Source organism: Apodemus sylvaticus, chromosome 1 (assembly GCF_947179515.1).
Source record: "Apodemus sylvaticus chromosome 1, mApoSyl1.1, whole genome shotgun sequence".
In the NCBI taxonomy this organism is placed as follows: Eukaryota; Metazoa; Chordata; class Mammalia; order Rodentia; family Muridae; genus Apodemus; species Apodemus sylvaticus.
This window is the reverse complement of record NC_067472.1, coordinates 114,334,780-114,360,517: the sequence shown is the minus strand read 5'-3', so window position 1 is coordinate 114,360,517 and position 25,738 is coordinate 114,334,780. Positions and strand designations below refer to the sequence as shown.

The 25,738-nt window shown below is 36.8% G+C and overlaps 1 protein-coding gene across 10 annotated transcripts in view; it reads left to right on the top strand.

Annotated features, from left to right (window-relative positions):
* The window catches only part of Dlg2 (discs large MAGUK scaffold protein 2), a 1,203,331-nt gene that overhangs the window by 659,289 nt on the left and 518,304 nt on the right, over positions 1-25,738 (top strand). For all 10 annotated transcript variants that reach the window (XM_052158733.1, XM_052158754.1, XM_052158740.1 and 7 more), the window contains one exon: positions 1,933-2,102. In XM_052158733.1, coding sequence (XP_052014693.1) covers positions 1,933-2,102 — 170 coding nt within the window. The remainder of the gene's footprint in view (positions 1-1,932; positions 2,103-25,738) is intronic.

Sequence of the window (25,738 nt, the reverse complement as noted above, 5' to 3'; positions counted from 1 at the left end):
TTGTTTATACTTGTAACTGACAAAGATTCCACTATACACAAAAGAAAATAATTAGTAAAGTTTGAATAGATGTAGCCTCTAATTTTTTTCTACTGCTCACTTTCAATGAAAAGTCGTGGTCACGCTGTGATTAGTATTCTGAACATTGGGTGATGACAAACTATGCTTTTTTATAATCATGAGATGGCAAAATTACCCACTCTCAAAGGACCAGCTGCTCTCTGGAGGCTGGCATCCCTGATGCATGCCTACATTCTCAAAACTATTTTAATTAGTAGTTTTCTGCATGTTTGTTGTTGTTATTGTTAGAGAGGAAATGTATGTGTAAACCTATTAAAGCCATTCCATCTGTTCTGATAAAATAACATCACTGTTTCTTAGTGAAACCTTCCATTTCAGGAATTTAAGGCTGCCATATGTTCTTATAAAGACAAAGGTTTTGTAATAATAGTTTCTTAAACAGAAATATAAAGAGTTATGGAAAAAATATACTTAAAAACCATCCCCATGCATTTATACACTTATATATCTACGATAGATATAGTATAATTTGTAATAATATAAGTAGTTAGGCCCTTTTATTAGAGCTATTGGTGGTTTGGGCAGAGAATGGATTTGTCCTCAAGTCTATAAATTATCTATGAATCTATTTATTGTCTATCTACCATCTGTTCATCATCACCATTAACCTTCTACCTACCATTTGGCCTATAATTGACTTAATAGGCATAGTAACATAAAATAGCACACACACATACACACACATACACGTACATATATGTACATGTATTCATATCTAAATTTAGTATTAATTAATTCATACATTAATGTGAAGGCTTGAGGGATCCAGGTGTATTTAGGTACTAGAGTACTTGCCAAGCATACATGATGTAGGCTTATCCACCCAGTACTATAAAAATAAATAAATATAAAAAGAAGATTAATAGGTAAAAGATTGATCTAGAATGATGTGGCATTGACTTCTACCAGAAGGTAGCAGAGAAGATGAGAACTGCATGCGCGCTGTAGATTTATCTGAGTACATGGTGATGGAGAGAAAAAGGGTCAGACAAGAACTGTCCCTCATTTTTAACTTGGAGCAACAGTTAAGCTGAGATGGGTATTATCCAAATAGACGGGCAGAGTGAAGAAATATGTCTAGCTTGAAACCCATGCTGCTAGCCTTGATTCATGTTATCACTAATAATTACCATAAAAAATAAACTAACTAGAAAGGAGATCAAATTAGCCCTTCCTGTGTGAATACAGAAACAAAGTACTATAAAATTCTTATTTTTTAAAGTAAATGTCTTAGACAAGATTATCTGAGGATCTCATCAAGTTTCATTAAGTCTAAGCTTCAATTTTTTATAATGGAAAATATTAAGATATTTAAAGATAACTTGCCAATAAGCTTAACATGTTACGTGTTTTTCTTCTTCCTACATTTTTCAGAGTTTCTACAATTATTGCATAACACTTATATCTAGTGAGTTAAGAATTTTACAAAGTTAAGTGATAAAATTACATCTGTTGTGTCTATATAGTCTGTCATAATAAGTTCTGGGAAGCCTTTAGATCATAACTTCAGTCCAACTAGCTAAGACAGTAAAAATAATGATTGTCATTGGCAGCTATCATAAAATGCATGTGCTTCTAACTATGCTATATACTACTCAATCCTAATTGGACTACCATAGTAGAGTCTAAAATGGAAACTGGCTAGCCTTGTGATCAGTGTGTGGAGTGGAGGGCAGTCCAGGAGTATGGGCTTGACACAATTTCTCATACTGTAAATAAGGAACCTTCTAAATTTGAAGATTTTCAATTTTCTCACACTATTGCCCCCCCTTGTTAATGTGGACAATTAGAATGGATTCCTCTCTTCAGGCTCCTGTCTACTGCTTAACCTTGCCTCTTCCTCCCTTGCAGGGTCAACGATTGTATCTTGCGGGTGAATGAAGTTGATGTGTCAGAGGTTTCCCACAGTAAAGCAGTGGAGGCCCTCAAAGAAGCGGGCTCTATTGTGCGGCTCTATGTGCGTAGAAGGCGACCCATATTGGAGACTGTCGTGGAAATCAAACTATTCAAAGGTCCAAAAGGTAATCAAAGAATTATACTGAGACACAAATGTCAAAATTTGTCTAAAATTTACTCCATAGTCTGCCTATAAAGACCTTTAATTCTCAGACATTCCTTGCTTCCTAGAAGCTTTGTCAGTCCACGATAGTGTTTTATACAGATAGTTGAAGAAACCACAACTCTACATATAACCTCTCATATGGAGAGTGTATATTTATGTAAGTGCTTAATATTTTCCATAATTTTTTAACTGACAGGCTTATTATAACTTAAGCAGCAAATTAATACTTCCTAACATTTCAGATATGCATAGTAAATCCTCTCATAGAACCTGAAATTAATATAAGTAATAATTAAAGAGACTCTTTTCTGGGGCTGGGAAGATTGTTCAATAGTGAGGAGTGCTTGCGGCTCTTATAGAGGACCTGAGTTCAGTTCCCAACGCCCATATCAGATGACTCACAACTGCATGGAACTCCAGCTACAAAGGATCTCACGCCCTCTTCTGGCCTCCATGCACACCAGCACACAGAATCATATACACAAATAAAATTTAATCTTCAAACACTACAATCTTTACTCATACTACATCATATTTCATAATATGATTTCTTCTGAATTTTGTATCACTATTATGTGTTGTAGCCAATAAGTATTGCATTGGTTTTAACACAGACAAAATAAATCAAGCTTGGATTTTTTTGTTTTGTTTTGTTTTGTTTTTATGTTCACAGATATCTAGAGACTCTTGTGAGTGCCTCAAAGACCTGAGTGAACACCGAGATCAAATCCTCATAGTAATTTCATGACACTGACATCATGACTTAGACAGTACTTAGATACTTCAGAGAACTTTAAAAATTAGCTTAACACGATTAATTTTTTTGTTGTTTTGTTTTGTTTTGTTTTGTTTTGTTTTTTGAGACAGGGTTTCTTTGTGCAGCTTTGTCTCTCCTGAAACTAGCTCTATAGACCAGGTTGGCCACAGACTAACAGAGATCCTCCTGCATCTCCCTCCTAAGTGCTGGGATTGAAGGCATGCCCACTATCACTTGGACTCACAATTAAATGTTTTAAATTATGACTGGGTAATCATTATACTTTTATAGTATCTTTTCTTTATAATCTATTTAATGTCTAATGCTAAGTATGTGAGTGACAAAAAAGCATCTCACCTTCTCTGGAGGACAGTATTAAGCGCCAATTGCCATCAACATAAGAACCAGACAAACTCATTAGAATACTAGCTCAGCCATTTACCAGTGGAATTACCTTCATCAAATCCAGGGACTTAATGAGACCAAATACATTTGAAAGAGCTTGTACATAGTAGGGAGAAGCATAAACTAAAAGTCAGTGTGGGAATGGGGACCAGGAACTAGGGGGAAAGTAGAGAGGGAGCCCACGAAGTTGCCCAAGATTCAGAATCCAGAGACCAGCATCAGAGTGCATACCTAACTTAATTGTTTATTAAATAAGCATATATGTAGCTTTTTAGCCAATTAGGGTATGTTTATGTGTTCAAGGGGAAATCGAGGGGCAGCCTATGTTTTTTCGCCAAATATGACCCACCTGCCCATGACCCTACAGGGGAGGGTCCAATCCCCCGGAGAGATTTCAGTGAAGACAGAGGAAACAGCCACTGCCCTGTCCTCGGGAAGGCTTTGTGTTGTGTCACCTGTGTGCAGAGAGATGTCAGATCATATACTGTATACAGTAGATCAGAACACTTCAAGGAGTTGCAGGAGCTTGTGACACCTAGCTCTCCATTCTACCAGGTTTATCTCTACCTCCCCCACAGGTCAGAGCATGTAGGCTGAACCCCATCTCTGCTAGAAAAGTTTCTCTCCCTTGGCGGTGATTGTCTCACCTACAGACCACAAGTAAAAAGAAGGCTTGTTCTCTGAGATGCTATGGTGATTCATTGAAACAGTGCACATATCTGAATTAAATCCTGGTGCAAACTGACCACTCAGGAAATATTAGCTATGCATGTAGGCTATTTGAAGCACTTTTTTAAAAACTAAATACGGTAATGGGTTTTGAGCAATGTAATGAAAATGCTTAGAGGTCTCTCATGAATTAAGTGCAGATACATTAGAATTCAAGTGTGAATAAAGGTCTACCCTATCCATTTACTAAATCACACTGGCAGTTTGCTTTTGAAAGCCAAACAAATGGAACATAGATTTTTTTCTATTAAAAATATATACTCTATATAAATAGTACGTGTCTATTTATACAGCTCAGCTACTGCAATTATTCATCATTTCCCTAAGCAAAGGCTAATTTAAGCCCTCAGGAAAATATTGCCATTCTTTTACTGGCTTCCTGCTCTGAGTCACTGGATGACCTCCAGCTGCTCCACCAAACACTGCAAGGCGGTAGGGAGCTGGTGACCCAAGCTCCGGAATTTTACCAGGAACATATTTGTTGACTCTTTATTCTGACATGAGGCCTTCTCCAGCTCTTCTACTTCATGCTGAACTATTCTCTTCTCTAAGCCTGAGGTAGGGCAATAATGCCTTTTGACATGGAGGAGGGAACTAAAAGGTGAGAGCTGATTAGCCCAGTGTGCAGGAAGTAACCCAAAGAACATACATCATATGTGGGGATGATCTCCCAAAATGAGGAAATCCGAGAGACAAATTTCTATACTGAAAGCTGGTTCTATATAGCCTGTGGACCAATGTGCTCAGTCAGTTATATTTTGTTATACTGGATCTTTTTGTATAGGTCTGATTTGTTTCTCTATACCAATGGCTCTCAGCCCGTGGGTCGTGACTTCTGCAGGGGTCACATATCAGATATTAACATTATGATTCATGCTAGTAGCAAAATTATAGTTAATGAAGAAGCAATGAAATGATTTTATGGTTGTTATCAGAACAAAATGGGGAAGGTTGAGAACCACTGGTCTATACATAGCCTATTGGTTTTTAAGGAATGAAAGTGTTCCAGTTGTGTGAAGTCCGGATGTTTCTCCCTATGCTGGACTCTCATGCAGTGCAGAATTAGAGTAACTTATATAAATAAAGTCTATATTAAATTTAAAATAATATAGCTTTCTTCACTCTTATATACTGTAATTTTTAATTTTAAAATTACAGTATCCCTGAAAAAAATTTCCACCATGATAAACTTGAATTGGGGAAGCTCTAACCCATTATGAAGGATGAAAATAAATAAATCTCTTTCCTTAAAAAATTCTAATCAAAAATTAATCTAAAGTCAACCTATTTATTGATTTTGCAAGCCAAAATGACATTGATGGAGCTGAGCCATGATTTTAATGGGGATTGGGTTGGAGTGGGGGTGGCAAGGCTTTGTGATTCACCTTAGCCAAAAGAGTCAGAACACCAGAGAACTGGAAACATTCCACTCTTCCACGTGCACACCCTTCCCTATCTGGTCCTCTTTGACCACATAGTTGTCGAATGGTAGTTATCGGTATTCTAACCAGTTAGATGTATTAAACTACAACCATTAAATATGTGGCTGTCTTTATACAGAAACCTTGTCCTTTAATCTTTCAACAAATACATATTAAATATTTGTTGTATACATGACACAGGTAGACAGGGCTTCACAAAGAGAAGAGGTGAATCTTGCTCCCAAGAAAATTATAGTCAGGTAAGGAAAACATCTGTTATATAAACTTGGAAAAGTACAAAGGAATGTAAGATATTGAGAGAGAACAGATTAGGTAATATGTCAAAGGAGACAAAGGCTTCTCCTGAATTATAAATTAAAATAGCCATATGGCAAGATAGGAGAGTATTTTGGGTACAGATAAAAGCATGGAAGCCCAAGTTTAGTAAAGATCTACATATTGTCTGTTATTTAAGTAGACATGAGAGTATACAAGAGTGACATGAGACCATATGACTAAGGTAAGTAGAGGCCAGATCACACTTTGCTGGCTTTATAATATTTAAAAGTTTAGAGTTATATAAATTCAGAGGGAATTAAAATTCAAAGCATACAATAAATATAATAAGATCCACCATCTTTATCAACTCATTCTGGCTGCTAGAAAGAAGACAAATTGAAAATGAAAGCCAAACTCCGTTAAACATAACTCAGAGTAGAGACTGGTGAAGGTAGAGTTGTGCTCTGTGTTGAAAACATGTTAAGTACACACAGTCGAATATAGCTAATTGGTTAGAATACTAATGCTTGCCATTGGACATCTGTATGGTCAAATAGGATCAGATAAGAAACTGCATGCACATGGCTTGTGACAGGTTCTTTGCAATGCTTTGACTCTTCTAGCTAAGATGTATCACTCAGTCCCCCCAGCCCCCCATTGCTAAACTATGTGTAGCGTGTTCTGCAGATGAGGCCCAGTTTTCTAAATGGGATCCCATCTGTCAAATGAGGAAGGCTACAGAGAAAGCCCTGAGGAAATGCGATTAGCAATTAACTTGGGAACTTCGAAGAAACCCATTGTATATTTGAAATGAAAAGTAAAAATGCTTTTCTCCACATGGAAAATTCCCTTTAACTTGTGGTTAGAAATTTAGTGATTAAAGGCATCTGAGGCATCTTTGTATTGTCAGGATGTTGAGAAAAATAATATAGGTAATTCTATTTAGAAAGTAGCAAATAGTTTTCTGGGAAATCAAAATTTAAAGAAAGAATCTGAATGTGCAGGGGGTATTTCAAGGAAAGAAATTTGTAATGAAAGCCCTCTAGTGGATTTCCCAGAAAGCTCCCAGAATTCCTCTTCGTGTAAACCAACCAAAGAAGTCTGTCATTAAACACACATCAAGATCAGTAGCACTGTGGCCCAACTTGAACAAATTTCTCCATGAGAAGTTAGGTAGCACAGTTTTGTCATATTGGGTTACCATGCACATTAAAATAGACTTTGAACACAGCCCCTGTAGTCCACTACCCTCTCCTTTCTACTTATTCTTTTAATTTAATTTTACTTTTTTATGTATTCACTTGAAGTCCTATTCACTGCCCTCTCCCATTCACCTCCTCCTACAAACCTTCCCCCATTCCTCCCCTCTTTCTTCTGTGCAGGTACGGTTCCCCTTGGCTATCATCCTCCACACTGGCACTTCAAGTCTCTATGAGGCTTGGAGCTTCCTCTTCCACTGAGGCCAGATAAGGCAGCCTAACTAGAAGAACATATCCCAAGTACAGGCAACAACCCCCATTCCAATTGTTTGGGACCCACATGAAGACCAAGCTGCATATCTACAAATGATCAGGAAGGTCGAGGTCCAGCCCATGTATATTCTTTGGTTGGTGGTTCAGATGCTGAGACCAGGGACCAGATTAGTTGACTCTGTTGGTCTTCATAGTTCCTATCCCCTTCAAGGACCACAGTCCTTCCTCCTATTCTCCCATAAGAGTCCCAAAGCTCCACCATCCACTATTTAGTTGTGGGTGTCTTTGTCAGACTGAGTCTGCTGCTGGGTGGAGCCTCTCAGAAAACAACATGCTCCTGTCTGTATGGCTCAGAAGTGTTGGGTCTAATGGAAGTGGAGGAGGGGTAGCCTCTCCCCTTTCTTAATCCTTCACTACCCCTACATTTGTCCTCTTTGCTCTTTTAGACAGTTTTTGTTCTACTTTCATATATAAGCATATATTGTTTTATGTATTTGCATAAAGCTTATGACTGAAAAAATATGTTTCAGTAACAGACTTATCATTTAATATGATTATTTCCAGATTCACCCATATTTCTGCAAATGACATGATTTTGTTCAAACATGTGTGTATCTATGTATATATATATATATGCATAATTTCCTTTACCCATTTCTATTTTGATAATCACCTAATTGATTCCCTATGTTGTAACTGTGAACAGTGTTTCAGGAAATACTTGTGTATGTCTGATGTGTTGACATGGAATACTTTGACTAAATATCCAGGAATGTTGAAACTGGGTCACATGAGAGGTTGGTTTTCAGGTTTCTAGGAATGTAATAGTTCTTGTTAATTAATCTTGTGGGAGAATTTCTTAAGGCTTAGTCAGAAAATTGAATATTTTTTCTGGATAAGAATTAAAAATTCTTGGTAATATTTGTAATAGTTAATTGTTACCATAATCAGCTGAAAGTTCAACAAAGAAAACCTTAAGTGAGCTCGCTTCTGTGCTGCTGAAGTAGGCCCCACGGCATTTCACATGTGCTCATTTTCAGTCCTTGGGCAATAATATTTGTTAATTGAAGATGATTTGTTTAATATTCCCCAATTTCAAGCAAAGCCTATGCATTTATCTTTTGCTAGTAACCACACATGTGATATGTGTGGGCAGTGCCACGTGTAATGCCATGCATACATGGTATGCATGTGTTTTGTAACTGTGTTTTCTGTCTAGTGCTATATATAGTCATTTATATCAAAACTGAGGTAAAAACTGCCTTGTGACTCTATGACTTAAAAACATGCTCAGCAATGTTTACATATATATGTATATATATACATATATATTTCCTTTGGTTTTATATTTCCATATACTTAATATATGGAAATATATCCCTAAATATATTGAAAACTAATAGCATGAAGCCTCCTTTACACCAGTTTCTATTTACATTAATAGTTGCTTCTACTTCCAAAGTCAAAAACCCAAAGTCAGTTTATTTTGGGTCCCTTTGCTTTGCTGTCTTTATTAAACCATCCACCATATCAAAGCAATTTACTACATAACCAGTCCACTCTTTAAAATCTCTACCACCATTATTATAAAGTTCATATTTCTAGGAAATCTGCTCTGACGTGCTGCTAGAATGGACTTCCTGCCAATCCCTTTATATCTGCATGATTTTTCTTGGCCAGCTTTCTGAGCACTCACTGCTTTGTTAATGGCTCCTTCTTGCTCAGAAATGTCCAATAGCTCTTTTTTGTCTCTAGGTAAGAATCTAAATTTCTTAATACAATATCCCATGCCTTCTCTCCTTCAGCCTTAGATATTGGTTTTACTGTTCTCTCTGTTCTTATCCCCTTCTTGTATCTTCTGACCTTCTGCCTCTGGGCCTTTGCTCCTCCCTTTACACCTTTGGAACACCTTCCTTTCCCATTTTGACCACTATCTGCATCCTCTCCCCAAAAGCCACTTCAGTGTGGTCTATCCACAAGGCCATAGATAATATTCCTAATCATGAGCAGTCTTCTTGTAAAAGGACTTCATTCTTTCCTTTTCTGTTTATCTTTTTGTTGCCAGGTTTCCCAACAGCCCATAATACATAAGAAAGAAAAGTCTCAACAATGAAAATTAGGAAGCTAATTAAGCTGCTAACTCTAACAATTAAAAAGTTAGCACAATATTTTTAAGATCTCTTCCCTAAACTAGATTGTATTAGAAGAAATTCATAAAGCCTTTAATGGAAAATAAAGCACAAGTAGGTAGAGATTTTGTACAAAATTGGGGGGAGGGGTAACTGGTTTGAACCAAGACAGAGAAATTAAGGAGTCAAGACTAGACCTGAAGTGTGGCAAAAAGAACAACCTGAAATGCAAGGTTTGGAGGAACCCCTCAAGAGGAGAGGTCCCTCTTGCTGACACTTTGCTATGAAAGCAACATTTATCTGGACAACAGATTGACTCAAAACAAAATTCGAAACCTCTAACATGTTGTCTGCTCATGCAATGGGTCCAACACTAATTTCTACACTTAACAGGATTTTATTTAGTTAGAATTTTCATAGTGTTCTTTTAGAAAATACTTGCCATCCAGCTTAGCTAAATATCAACTAGGCATGCAAGCATAGCATGTATAACAGACACAGCATGTATAAATACTGGATATTTAACAGAAATATGTTTTACCAGTTTTTTACATAATAATTATTTGTTGGTTTTCTCTTATCTATTCTGCCTCTACTTTCTCTCTGATACCAACATAGGTAAAATGACCTATCCCAGCACAGAAACATGGAGAAATTTCTCATTTTGCAAAGTAGAGGCCAACAGTTCTAGTTTGAGCACCTAGTACATGTATCATGAATAAAGATTTTAATCGAAAATTAAATGGATTATCATTAATCCTTGCAGAGAGATCATATGCACTGTTATTATTCTCCTTCTCTATCTCTGTGTAGGTCTTCTATCAATATTGTCTAACAAGCTGGACTGATCGCCACTTAATTTGAATACTGAGGCTAAAATAGTTTGGAGTTCTCCATGATTCAGTGGTTTATGAGCAGTTTTACACACCAGCAAAAGAAATCAAGCACAGGTTTATATTCTGGTTTGGTTTCTGGGACACACCATTTATTGCATGAAAAGATACCATTTTGCCATGGGGTTAATTAAAAGGTACATTGATCTTTTAATACATGTGCAAATGTGCTTTTGATTACAGGGCCCCATTTACCTTGTCAAGATTGTCTTCTGGGCTCCGAGTCCCAAGTGGGAGGTGGGCCTGTTTTTCTGTGAAGGGCCATTATGAACAATGGCTTTACTGTTAGTAAGCCCAATCAGCAATTTTAACTTTAGCATGAGGTCTCGAAGCACTGTATTTTTTCTTTAATGCTATTTCTTTCAATGCTTTTGAGTTAAAATTATTCCCTTGATAATAAGGAGATCTGCTTAAGTGTATATACAATGAAAACTTTTTCTAGGATTAAATAAAGAGAATATGAAACAAAAGGCCAAACTATGTGTTAAGCCAGGAAAACATTCTTCTCAGAAATAAATATGGCTAAATTGCCACTTTCCACCTTCACAAAGCATTTCCTTCCTAGCCGGGAAACTGAGGACACGTGATAAATTCACCTACTCAGCTGATGCTTAGCCATTGGATTTCTCCTGAAAGTGCATTGTTAATTTCTGATAACTTTCAGGTCTGAGACATATGCTTACAAGACTAAAGATACTCTCTAAACTAATAATTAATCTCATATCATTAAAAGATCTGTAAGCAAGCTCTTTTCTGAGAACTCAGAACAAATGGTTTTCACGCAGACTAAAGTACAAATATTGCTGTTATAGTCCCCACTGTTCTGTGCATTAGAGCATTATGAGGGAGATAGTCATTTGATTGCACTTGCTAATTTCATTCAGAAATTAAGGGTTTATGTCACTCCTCTCATTCTGCTCATGGGGATAATCCCACCATCATCTTTCCCTCACTGTACTTATATGCTATTTAAAGCTAAGCGCATATGATCATTGACTCTGTGAACAACAACAACAAAAAAACTAAATATAACTATTTTAACATTTAAAATGCAAAATATTAAAATGTACTCTTCATGACAAAGGTTGGGTTTTGATATTTAAGGTTTTGTGACTAACATATCAATTCTTTAGATGACTATGAATATTAACAATGTAAAATGCTTCCCTTAGAGAATTTCTAATGTTTTAAGAGGAAAAAATGTTGCCTGGCAAACACTACAACTGTAAATCTCTTCAGTCCTAAATTCTTTTCACTAATATGTTTGTTGCCAACCATAGATAGAGGAAATTCACAGTTTAAATTTGAGTGTTACATAACTATCTAATAGACATATTAGGACATCTGTGCCTAAGTATCTATGTCCAAAAGATAGAAGTTCTTTATTTAAAACTCATACACAGAAAATAATCAGATATTCACTCAATACACATTTTATTTCAAAACCACCTGCTATATTTACTAGCTCATAAAGTTCTAAATGCTAAATTAATTAGAATATAGATATTGTTTATAAAGACAATTGTAGCTAAATACCTTTAGAATTTATCTTATCTGGAAAGCTTAACCAGATATTTGTAATGGAACTTTTCTTAATACAGATGAGGAAAGTGAATTTAAACTTTTTTATGTTTAGAAAATACTATCGGTCATCTACTTATGAGATACCACAAAACATCTAAGGAAAGGTAGGAGCTTGTACAACAACAGCAAAAAAGGATTGCACTAGGGCCAAGGGAGAAATTATCAGTAGGTACTGAAAGGGGAGCTATTAAAGTAGAGGGGGATCTGCAAAGGGTGTTTCCATGCCAGAAAATGATCTTCTGAGAAGGCTGGGGGAGAATTGCAAGATCTAGGCCAGTAAAATCTACTACGTATGTAGACTTGTTTGTTTGTTTGTTTGTTTGTTTGTTCATCTGGTTGACAACAAACATATTAGTGAAAAGAATTTAGGACTGAAGAGATTTACAGTTGTAGTGTTTGCCAGGCAACATTTTTTTTCTCTTAAAACATTAGAAATTCTCTAAGGGAAGCATTTTACATTGTTAATATTCATAGTCATCTAAATAAAACAAAGCTAGGGAAGAAGAGAAAATTCAGAATACTGGAAACGAGGGACATTTTTCTAGATGAATCATGGAAGTGTGCGAGTGTGTGTGTGTGTGTGTGTGTGTGTGTTGCATGAGCAAAGAATCTGTTTACAATATTAGAAAGAAAAGCATGAAACTACAGAAATTGATAAATTGGATTATATTAAAGTAAGGTTCTTTTGTTTATTAAAAATAGCATTAACAATGAAAAATAAAGCCTCAGAGTAAATAATCCCAATAAGCCTATCATGCATTTGTATGATGTTAAATATTAAACAAATCAGAGAGTTGAACAGTTACATTGTAAAATGCTATTTTCATGAATCAGATTGCTCACCATAAAAACCAATTGTAATGATGATGCATGATGCCTTGTGAAGGACCTTCTTCCTGAGACCCTACAGGAGCCAGTAGTAGAGTTGAAAATTCTCCACCACCTTGAAAAACAATACTAAAATATCTTCAACTTCGTTAATGCTTTAGCCTCTAGTTTACTATATCTGCATCTAAGAGTCTGTCCTATGGTCTGATCGGATATAAGATGACGGCAGATTTCACCAGTGTTTGTAGTAGGAAAAACAGCCTAGGGAAGAAAAGGATGGCTAAAAGAATTTCAAATTATCTGTAATGTGTAATATTCTGTTTAACTCTAAGAAGGAATGTCTGAGATTAATGTGCTGAATGAATACTTTAAAACTAAGTGAATGAAATGGAACAGAACAATGTAAGCCATTCAATTGTATACAGCACATTGTATTGGCAATTTGCATAATATTTAATGACTTATGCAAAAACAAATAAATGTAAACACCATGTATGCTTATTCATAGAATGTACCTGGAAGTGTAGTTGCTAGCACTGATTGCTCAAGAGAGGAACAATGTACAAAGCAAACTTTATTTTTTTCTACATATTCTTTATACCTTGAGATTTTCTAATTCCATACACATATACATGAGCATATAACTTATTCTCAAAGCTAATTCTTAAAGAAAATATACAAGGATTTGAAACAAGACCAATAAAACAACTTTCCTTCATTCATCATGTGAAGCTCTATATTCAAGCCTCCATACCTAAGGATAAATCAGATGTCCCAGAAACAAAATAGATTGATAACAGTAATACCAATAAAACAGAATTTACAGTAAAATATTAAAATGTCATCATTTTCTGCTAATAAAAAAATTTGAAAACTGTAGTCAACAATGAAAACATCATCAGTCATATGAATGAATGAGCACTAATACTTATAAAAACTAAAAATGTTTTTTGAAAAAGTTGAAAAAAGTGTTTCTATACACACATATACACACATATATGGTGTATGTTTAGCAAAAGAAGTGCTACATGGATTTAACTTATTTCACTCAACAAACATCTAGTAAATTATATCAATATATATAGAAATATGCCATCAGCATCCAGGAAATGTACTGAGGGCAGTAAATACACAGAAGCACCACCCTCTTTTGAAATTGTGAGCATTTAAGTGTATAATCTTTCAGTGACACATTTCTGTGATAATTTTTCAAATTTAAATCAGTATTCAGCACAAACAGCCTGAGGTTTTAACTAAAGATGATCAATGTTGCAATTCTTCAAGGCATTCAAATCTAAGTCTTCCATTATGAATTTCCTCTTTAGAAACTGTCACTGATTTTCTTCTTTGGCAGGCCTTCCTCTGACAGGTGTTTCCTCTTTGATTTGATGATTGTTTAATGCAGTGGTGTGCAGAAAGAGCTACTGTAGAAAAGTTATTTTACAATAAAATGCGCGTGATTTTTCAGGCTATCTTTCCCCAGATGCAGACTGAAACTAACAGTTCTCTTATTTGCTTAATAGGAAACTAGCATGTTGAGGTGCTGTAATCTTCTTTGCTAATGAGAGATTATCTCCTATTCCATGGGCCCTCCTGCTGCTTTAAACTCAGCAGTGTAACCCTGTGCTTGATTGTGTGTCATCCACACTTCGGCCCCAGCTTGTCACTGAACGGAGTGTTCCAAACGGATTCAGCACGTCTGGCGGTGATAATTTCCCAGTGGCCCGATTAGATGAGACTTCAGGAGGTTATATTTTGGATGAATCCTTAGAAACAGAATATGACAGTAGAGTGTTTGGCAGCCCATCAATAGGTTCATGAAACTGAATCGCTCCCTTCTAAAATTCCCCGCCATCACTTAGAAATTAGTCCCTATTCATTCGTCGAAGACACTGAACTCTACTCAAGGAGGAATCATGCCTACTTCTCTGATTAACTTAGTTGGTGCAGGCCTTCATTACTGTAATTTACAGCTTTTCAAACTTTTAACAGGAACTTTCTCTTAAAACGTTTAAGAAAATTCATCAGATCCTCCTGGAAGCTGGTGGCGAACCAGCCTGTCTTAGTGAAGGAACTCAGGTTGCAATGATGAATGCTGTGTCAAAAAAAATCACAATGGTGACTCCTGAGGAATGACGTTAAAGCATGGCTTCTGGCCCTCACAAACAATTTCAAGCACATTCATGTACACACACACACACACACACACACACACCCCACGCACACATACACACCCCACACACATACACACACACCAAAGATGAATAAAGAAGAAGGTGGAAGAAGAGAAAGAGGGAAGGAGAGAGAGAGAGCTCAGTATGGTTTAGATATACTCCTGATACATAGTGGAACATTAAATCTGTCAGCTAAATTTTCAAAACCCAATTTGGAGGGTCTGGTTTATTTATCCTACCTTTATACTCAAGTCCTAGCAATATCCATTCATTTTCATCAAGAATAGCTCCTGTTTTTCCAGGAAGAAGACATTTTGCTTTTCCAGTAACGTGCTTTCAAGATTGATCTGTGATGGATGACATGGGAGTAAATAAGTCAAGAGAGCAAATGAGAAAGAAAGATTATAGAGGTTTTCAAATACTTTCTCTTTTAACCTCTAAAGTACCGAGTTCCCAAAGACTTACTGTTTTCTCTGCTCTCCTCCCTTCATAGACACTTTCCTCTGGTTGTCTATCTTTGAATGTCATACCTGTACTGTCTTCTGTCTTTGTCTATTTCCTATTACTTTGTTAGAATTCTGAAGACTGAATATTCTATGAAGGTCTGCTAGGAGGTTTATTCTGTTCACAGTACTGTGAGGGAAGAGCATGTCCCGTCCTGGCATCCACTCAGCTCCTGTTTAAGGTATCATGCACACGGCATCATGGTGTGAGGATGAGGATGCACAGGGGGCTCATCAGGAGAGATGTTTGGTAAGGAGCCAGATCCTCTCCTAATAACCTATCTTCAAGAAAAACTACCCAATCCCAAAACTATTAATCCCTCCATAGAATGATGTCTTCTGTGATAAGATCCTCTTCCACTAGGCTCCACCTCTTAAAGGTCCAGCATAACTACTCCATGGGCTCAGTTTACAGTGTATGAACTTCCCTAGACACCTTCAAACCATATAAGTTATGTGTGATGTATGATCATTATATAGCATTAATAGATATTTTAATATTAAGAGATAGAGAACACAGCTTTCAATTTTACTTTCTAAAAGTAACTCTTCCCAGAGGCTTTCCTAGCTCATTAAATAATTCCCAGTTGCTCAGGTCAAAGAGGCATGCTAGACCTGATTACTTCTGCTCCTGTATTTAGTTCACTAGCAAATGTTGTCAGTCCTGTTTACTAACCTAGTTCATGCTGAAAATTCAAACCTCCATCCTCTCTCACCCACACTAGCACACTCATGTTTAGAGGAGCCTCTCCTATCATTTTGTCCCTTCTGCTGGGCATTATAGAATAGTATCAGCAGTTTTCAAGTATCAATCAGATTATATCAACCCTCGATGTGAGCCAATCACTTGTATCCCCTTTGCTTAATAAAACCCCACAGATTTGCTATAGTCTACATGCCCTGGCTAGCTTCCTGTCTTCGTCACATTTCAGCTTCTCCTTACACATGACACTTCAGTCATCTTGGCTCTCTCAGTATTGCTGTTGAATCCTAAGCATGATCTAGCCTAGGATTTTTGACTTGCTATTTTGAATACCTACCATACCTGTTTTTCACATTATTTTTTCTTTTATTTATTTGGGGCATTGATTTTCCTCATTACACAGATTGAGTCAAAAACTCTTTTGTCTCCCTAAACCTGAGCTCTAAGCAGGAAAGACACTTACTTTGTTTACCAACGTACCCAAGCACCTGTGGCACGTGGTGTCACAGAATAATCACTTATCGTCAGTTTGGTTAGATAAATGACAAAACTCAAATATTGTAACAGGAAAAAAAAAATCCCAGAGGTGTGGAAGTCAGAACTAAGGGAAGTAGAAACTACGGGGTGTCAGACTTTAGTAAAACAGGAAGCTACTGATGGTGCCATGCTGTGAGTCCCCTATAGGGAAGCTCAGGCTTGGTTGTTTCTCAGTCCTTGTCCCCAGGTAAGAGTGTGTGTTGGAGGGTGGAAGTCAGAAAGAGAGAAACATGGAGTAATTCATCTGCGAACACCGTGAGAAGTAGTTTGATCAATTAAGGTGTGATGAAAATATCATTGTGGCTGGTAAACCTGTAAAGCACTATGCAGAAAAGACACCAGGTTGCTAACCACCTCATTCCATTCTCAAGTTTAGGATGCCAGACAGACTTGAATGTGTGTCTCTGAGAAGACTTTGGATTCTGGATGGTATCGATCCGCAGACTCACTGTTTCTTTCTATGTTCTCTATGTGCTGTTTGCCAGTTTATAATGCACATAGAGAAAGAAACACGGGCATTCTTTGTCTTCCAGCAGCTTGGATTCAGGAAGTTTCCCCAAGACTCATTTCCCTTTCAGTCTAAATTAAATTGAAGAAAGAGTCTCTATATTTAGGTTTTTGTTAAGTAAAATCCCATTGGTTATACTATCTTACCCACTGAACTTGGGAGAAATTTACCCCTCTTTTTCCTGTGAGAAAATGAGATTAGAACTATAGTTCAATTCTCTTTAAAATGTTTTTCTTATTAACTTTTCATCTTTATTTTGTGTTTAGTAGGTATAGTAATCCATTGGACATTTTGACCAAGCATGAATGAAAGTATTATGTGGTACCAGCCCCTTACCCTGTAGACAATATTACTACCATACCTTGATTTTGAATTAGAGAAAATTTGAGGACTTATTTCAAAACTGTAAAGAATTGTGCAGTAGTTAGCCCTATTTAATAAGAAGAAAGATGTTTCTTATAAAGTTTCCTCTGGGATCATACAACTTGTGGTGGCATGTACAAAGGGCATCATTTAAGTTCTGATAGAACTTAAAACACTGGGAAAGATATAAACAAATGGACAGTTGAAAAGCCAAGTACATGTCTGTGTGTTATACTGATCTATGTGTGTCAATATGGATATATACATGTCTGTATACATAAAAATATGAAGCACTCTGAAGAATGAGAGCATGGTGCGTGCTAGAAATTATCAGGACACAGAAGGTCTTTTCTGGAAGTGATCATAAACTGAGTTATTCACATTGCCTTAGAATGAGATCTGTTGTAGAAAGGATACTTAAATAGCTAAGCCAGGGCCAGAAGACTTAGGTAAGAGCCCTTGGGATTTTGTGACTTCATTATTGCCCCTCAGATACATCATAAATATTTTAACTGTTTAGTCTGCTCAGTTAAATTTCTTCTTTCACTGTTAAATCCTCACCCCAGTGGACAGTGGGAAAAGTCAATATAATTTCCCTCAGAGATGAATGCAACAGAGACATCGGATTTATTGGTTTTTTTATTTCTGAAATTTACAGTGTAAAAGTCTAACATTGAAAATTCATATTAATTACTTAATTATGACCAGTTTGAAGCTGTGTTAATGCTGAATATAGGAACATATGAAGAACAGACATCAATATATTCTAATAGTAAATATATTCTATATTAGTAAAACACCAATCTATCCTTGTTTAACTCCTCTTTGATACAATATCTCATCTGAGCTTATTTTTTGTAAGAAACTTAAAATGAAGATTAGTGATTGTGTTAGTCTGTTATCTGTCATTGTCACACAAGAAAAATCAAGACAGATCAAATTACAGCACACATATTGAGCTTGGCCTCAGTTTCCCGGGATTCATACCACGTCTACTTGGCTCCACCACTTTGGGTCTCTGGAGAGGCAGTGTCATAACCAGGAAATGATAGTGGCACAAAGCTAGTCACCCCATGGTGACTTGGAGAAGTAATAGAAAGAATAACTTGGGATAAAACATGCTCTTCAAAAGTGAGATGTATGTCCTCCATTTATGGTCTACCACCTAATAGGTTAATCCATTTATAATAAGGTTATCACATTCATGATCCACTCCTTTTTTAAATTTAATTTAACTTAATTTTACTTAATCACTGTATATTCCTCTCGCTGCCCCCTCCAGGCCACCCCCTCACAACCATTCTCCTATCCCCTTCTCCTCTGAGCAGATGGGAGCCCCCTTGGCACCCTCACCGGCACTTCAAATCTCTGTGACAGTAGGCACTTTCTTTCCTACTGAGGTCAAATAAATAGAAGAACATATCCCAGGTACAAGCAACAGCTTTTGGGATAGCCTCCTGTTCCAGTTGTTCAGGGCTAAGCTGCACATCTGCTATGCGTGCATGAGGAGGCCTAGGTCCAGCCCATATATATTCTTTGGTTGGTGGTTCAGACTCTGTGAGCCACAACAGTCCAGGTTAGTTGACTCTGTTGGTCTTCCTGTGGAGCTCCTATTCCCTTTAGGGGCCTGCAATCCTTCCTCCTATTCTTCTATAAGCGTTTCCAAGCTACATCCACTGTTTAGCTGTGGGTGTCTGTATCCGAGTCAGCTGCTGGGTGGAGTCTCTCAGAGGACAACTTGCTCCTATCTTCAAGCATAATAGTGTACCACTAATAGTGTTAGGAACTGGTGATTGCCCATGGGATGGGTCTCAATTGGGCCATTTACTGGTTGGCAGTACCCTCAGTCTCTGTTCTATCTGCTATACCTCCATTTCTTACAGGATAAATTTTTGGTTGAAAGTTTTGATCCACTCACCCCTTAATAGCACAACCAGCTAGGGATCAGCAGAGGAATATGTATAGGATTCTCCAGATCTAAACCACACAGCGATACCTATTGCTAGCACTGCCATTGCAATGCAGTTTTGCAATGGAATTTTAAGCTGGTTTACTCCATCAGAAATACAGTGGTGAGTGACTGTAGGTCTGGACCCGGAAATAAAAAGTAATCAGAATATATAAATAGGTTTTTATTTTTTACTTAGAACTTAATTACTGTAGCCAGGATGTTCTCACTGCTAGATTACAATTGTCCTCTGTACATACTCATTTGTATTTTTAAAAGCAGAATCAAGTATAAAAACATTTTCTTAAAAATGCTCTGAGAATGTAAATGGCCCTAATTCATTCTCCACATGTCCACATTCTTGAAGAGATATCTTCATTTTGTTTCCCTCTCATAACTTCCTTGATCCGTTGGTTGAGCTTCTGCTCATTTTCAGAATTAGAGCAGTTTGCTCATCCACAAGCCCAAAGGCTGACTCGCCAACCGGTGTGCAACTGAAGAGTCATACAATGGCAGCAGATCTTTTGTAAGACCCCCCAAAAAACCCAGGGTGCCCCAGCACCCCATGCCTCGGAAAGCGACATCCAAATCACTCACAAGAAATGGTCTCGATAATAGCATGAGGATTTCTTTTATTCCAGAATTCTGGGTTCCACAGCCGTACATCGCGCAGGGCTGGAGGACTGTGGACCCCGAGTACAGAAATGGGACAGCTTTTATAAGTTCACAGTGAAGCCTGTGAATCACCAACCAATCATTCCTTAGTATCGAAAGCCCGCAAAATGCGAGCCAATTGATTTTTACCACTCCATAGTTTTTAGGCCAATCAGTTTAAATTATAAGAGCCCGTGCTCGGTGTACTAATTAGTTTCCTATTAAGAAAATAGGAACAGAAGGATGTCTATAGCTGCATGAACTCCTGGATAGGAGTAATGGCATAAGCAGTTTACAGAAGCAAGATAAGCTTAGCTGTTTCCAGTTACCTTGTGGGGCCAGGATCACCTATTCAAGGCCTTTTTGCTAGCTCTAAACAAAAGGCAGGTTCTGGAATGTGACCTTTTTCCTAGTTTCTAACAAAGAGCACAAAGAGCAGGCTCTGGAATATGAAGTGTTTGGGGCTCCTTAGAAGGTTGGAGTTAGGCTGTATTTTCTATTCTTTCACTTTGAGCATTGATTAGTTTGATGGTTTTGTTGCTAGGCTGCCAGGCTGTGCCTTTTCTGTTGGCCCTTGACTGTGTTCAAAGTAAAAACCTTTAATTTGATTTGTGCTTCTGAAATTGTTAACCCCAGTTCAAAAAATTTGATTGGGGTGGGGACAGTGGAAGAGCTGTGAATTCATCACTATTTTTTTTTTATATTGCTAAACTTTCATCTCTGGGGTAGGAGAAACACATGCATGTGAAAGATGAAAGTACAGATTGCAGAGGTAGACAACCCTAGGTTCAAACCCTGGCCTTTTCTGTTTAGTAGCTTAATGAAACAATAACATCTTCATTTCTAAGAGAGAAACTAGAAACTACTTCATTTATAGATTTATTGTGAAAAATAATTAACATTACAAGAAAATAAAATGGAAGAGATGGTGTTTTAAAAAGAAAGAAAACAAAATGACACCATTATTACTCAGTGTCTCTTGGTATTATGATTCTTAGCAAACAGTGATAGTCAAGAAAATTTGTTGTTAGGAAGCTATCTTCTTAACTTTTGCCTCTGCTGGGAATTGGACCTGGAGACTTGCACATGTTAGGCATGAACTATAATATAAGCCACAATAACACAATAACTATAACAATAAGCCACAGTCCCTCCCTGCTGTCATTTTACTTGCTAATCTTCTGTTGTAAAGCATCTTGCTTAATTTTCAATACTTTGTATACTTCCCATGCTGAATAAATAATCCATTAGGTCTTCTAATTTTTACTCCCCCTCTTCAAACTCTATAGGTATTCATTTTATTTTTAAAAATTAATAAAATAAATGATAAAGTCAACATTTTAATTGCTCCACTGTACATATTCTTCAAACCATTCATTTTAAAGATGAAGAAGATGAAGAACCTTCTTCTTCACGTAGAAACCACTGCTTCAAGTACCAACTCCTCCTCTCCCCATAAATCTTAAATTCCAAAGAGCAGGTTACTTATTGTTTTTTGGAGAATTCCATTAACATTTGGCCGCTGCCTTTGAAAACTTGCTTGGCCAACAAACTATCTTTAGTCTAAATGTATTTTTAAAAAATTACATTGGGCAGCTTGCTTCCTTCCTGCCACCCACATTCTCCCTCTCAAAAAAATAATCATCCTAGCCTTAAGTTCTTATTTGAATTTTTTCTAATTTTTCATCTTCTAAGCCATTATTTGAACATGGATGGTCATTCCCATGTTAAAAAGCACTCTGGTTATGCTCAGAAGTCAGAAGAAAGAGCAAAAGGATATCCACCTTGCTAACATTCTTTATTTCTGATAGAGAGGGAAATGAGATTCCATTCCCACTCACTGGGATTAGCAGCTAAGTCCATTAGTTTGACCAGCCCAGTGGTATTTCTATCCAGGAGAAAGCCCTGACTTCTTCCAAAGACTCCTGTGTACAATGGTCCTTCTTGCAGTTCTGCTTGCCAAGCATGTTTTACAGGGTTAAAGTCAGACTAAGTGTCGTGGAGTTAGGGTACATTTTATTATGTTCTTTTTACTCTTACATTTTTATGAACAGATACTTACTGTTATAGCTGCACGGTGAATGTGTCAAATTTAGTTTTGCTTTTTTGAATTGGTTGGTTGGGGTCATAGAAATGGTTACTTTGAAATAGTTTTAATGAGTTTCACCTGTGACTATTGCTGTTCTCTCTCTCTCTGTTGTCTGTATTTTGACCATGTGAATCCATGGGCATAAAATGGTATCAAATCTTAAGATGATATTGTTTATCTAATCCTTTGCCTATATCCAAGGTCAACTTTGGTGTGTGCCTGTGTGTGTGTGCTGCAAATAACATTTACATAAAAGTAAAATCATATATTTCTAGGTTTTGAAGATATTCGACCCAAGAATGAAACTGATTGACTTTGGGATGTGACTAATACAATCTCAAGTACAACAGACACACACATAAACACACACACACACATTATATATATATATATATGCTACCTTATTTTGAAGGATATCTGATTGGTACTGATTTCTTTCCTGACTGTAATCCCACATAAATGTGCTGTCATGCACACCCACTTGTCCACAGAGGAAAGTCCCATAGTCAGCAGTTGCTGCAGGATGCCTCATACCTTTCTCTTGAGAACTGTGATAGTAGCACAGCCTGGGTCAGCTGCTTCATGAGAACAGAAGGCCTGAATTTCTAAACAGAAAAGACTTATTGCAACAGATTGCAATTATAATTCTTTCATTTTTAGCATGGCAGATTAAAAATAGTATAGCCTGTCAGATGGGCCCTCATAATGGGACATGATTATTACTTATAGATGTCCACAAAGAAATCCTGAGTCTCAGCTAATGTCTCCACGGGACAAGAACAATAATGCTTGGGTAACATGGAGTTTTCCGGTATAAGATAGCCTTTAAAGTGATTGGGTACAAACATACCTGGTACATTACATTAAATACCCTACAGACAGGACACTTACTTGTATCCTAGAGTTGAATAATCATTTCTTACTGTCCTTTCTTCTTTTTGTCATGTAACTTTAGACATATTCACTGATTCAAGACATCTATTTACCCCAAAGCAAACTGCTTAGTGCAAAAGTATGGCAGTCCAGTACTAGGACCACTCAAGACAGTAGTCTCCGTGAGAAGCCAACATCTAATTGCTAGGTAATGGGCTGTAGCACTTTAAGGCTTTCAAAATGTTGCAGCCAGCATAGCAGCCCACATGATCTTTTTAATGGCAGTGGTTGTTGACAGGTTTTGTGTGCTGTCCCGAGAGAGCTGACTTATTGTGATGGGATTGTATGGATATAATACAAATGCCCTTGCCCCTAAGGCATCAAAGACAAACACTGAAAATGGAATAAAGAAAAATAACCAAGTGGTACAGTTGCAGAAATAACTCTTATGACTTCAAAACATTAAAAATAAAACTGATTTCCTTGTGTGCCTGTCCTGGAGAGTAATTTCATCTTTTTGAGCTGCCTTTCAGATGATTTTATTTCTAGCTACGAGGGACAGAAGTCTGTGAATGCATAGTACTTACTCCATTTTCCAAGTTCAAATATGTATCATTAATGTATGGTGAATTTTTATATATAGCTGTTTATACATATGTAAGCATGAATATAGTGAGAATATAAATATATACATGCATCTGAATTCATATGAACATACATCCATATCTATATCTACATATCCTTAATAAAAACCTATACATTCCTATTTTCATAAATGTACTTGTTTCTCATGCATAAATTTATAAATATTAATAATGAATGTGTGCTCATTTAATTTTAGCCTGCTTTAATCTTGTGGAAAGGTGGCATGGACTGGCAGAACTGGGTACCATAATAAGAGGCTTACAGAATGGAAAAGTGTGCCACGACTCTGAAAGTTTAAACTCAGGGTATCAAGTTGGGTATTTCCTTGTGAGGACAGTGAGGGAGAGTCTGCTCCATGCTTCCATCTTTTGTGGGGTTGCTGGTGATCTTCGACGTTCCATGGTTGGAAGATGAATCATCTCATCTCAATCTCTCCCTTCATCTTCACGTCGTGTTCTCCACTTTTTTCTTTTTATAAGGACAGAATAATATTGGATTAGGGCCTACCCCATAACCTCATCTTATCCCAATCATCTTTAAAGATCCCATTTCCAAATAAGGTCACAGATGCTAGGCATTAGAACTTCCTGGGAAGAGCAAAAATCCAACCCCTAACTAACACTCCACTCTTACAAAATTTATTTTCCTTTGTTGACCTACCACAAAAACAGTTTTAAAATTTACGATAGAGAAATGTGTTCCATTTTCTCCTTTCATTCCTGGTGAGAATTTAAAATTCATCAGAAATGTTCTCTAATGAAAAAGTTTTAATTGGACTATGGGGAGTTTGAAATTTTCCTTTAATAACCAGTTCAATGTAAAATCAGCAGCTCTTAAAACAGATGTTTGTCTTCAAATCTCCTGAAATGCTAGTGCACACGGACAACAGGAAAAGGTATATTGCATGTGTACTTATTATTTTATTGTGAGAAATAAAATGAATATATGAAGCTACATAAAATAAATCCAGCTTAGTGAATGATTTCGTACAATTATTAAAGGTAATGCTACATAATTACTCATTAGGGGAAGAAAAGGCCTTGGATATCCACCAAACAGATTCTACATGCTTATCATGACTTCATATTTTTTATATTTTTATTTGGTCCTTTCTTCATACTTTCATACCACTCCACTTAGTTTCAATCTTCTCCATACTTCTCACTATTGACAAATGATTTTCAAGACTCTTTTAGTCTGTATAATTTTACTTACTGTGTAGTTTTATCCTTACCTTTCCAGATACACACACACATCTTTAATATATTTGTCATATGTAGTTCAAAATACTGTTACAGGAGTTGTTCATATCAGATTGTGAAAAGATAACATACAAAATGTGTGGATGGTGAGCTACACTCAGCCTCAGGAAGCCAATTAAGCAGACGAGAAATACTGAGACGGCAGCAAAAGGAGATTTATTCTTTGTACCCACATTCAGAACAACAAGGAAGTTTATTGGCCACCCCCTACAATACCTTCTTATTGTCTATACATAATGTTTACATTGAAACATAAAACAAGATGTCCATATAGCTAAGCAGTCCTAGTCAAGGAGGGCACACCCATTATTAAGCTGTTCTTGTCTTTGCACCAGTCTCTCCTGTAAGATTATCTAGAAAGTCGTTAGAACTGTGTAAATTTCTTTTGGGGAGACAGTTTCCTCTTAGTTGGCAGCTGCATTTTCCTTTTCCTAGTATGGAATTCTAATTTCCCCAGAACCCATGGTCTTAATAGGTTAATAGCTTTCACTGTGGTCCACAGATTTTGTGTATTATATTTTATATTTCATCCAATTCTAGGAATATTTTAAGTTTCTTTTTTATTTTTTCTCTTGAGCCAATTATCATTCAGTTGTGTGTCCTTTAGTTCCCAGGGGTTTGTTTTAACTTTCCGCCATTTCTGCTTTATTCTTTTGTGGTCAAATAAAATGCAGAATGTTATTTCAGCTTTGCTATATTTGCTGAGATGTGTTTTGTGATGTGATCAGTTTTGGAGAAAGTACTGTGGACTGCTAAAAAGAATATGTACTCTTTTATATATTGATGGAATGTTCTGCAGATGTCTTTTAAGCCCATTTGATTCATGATATCTTTACCTA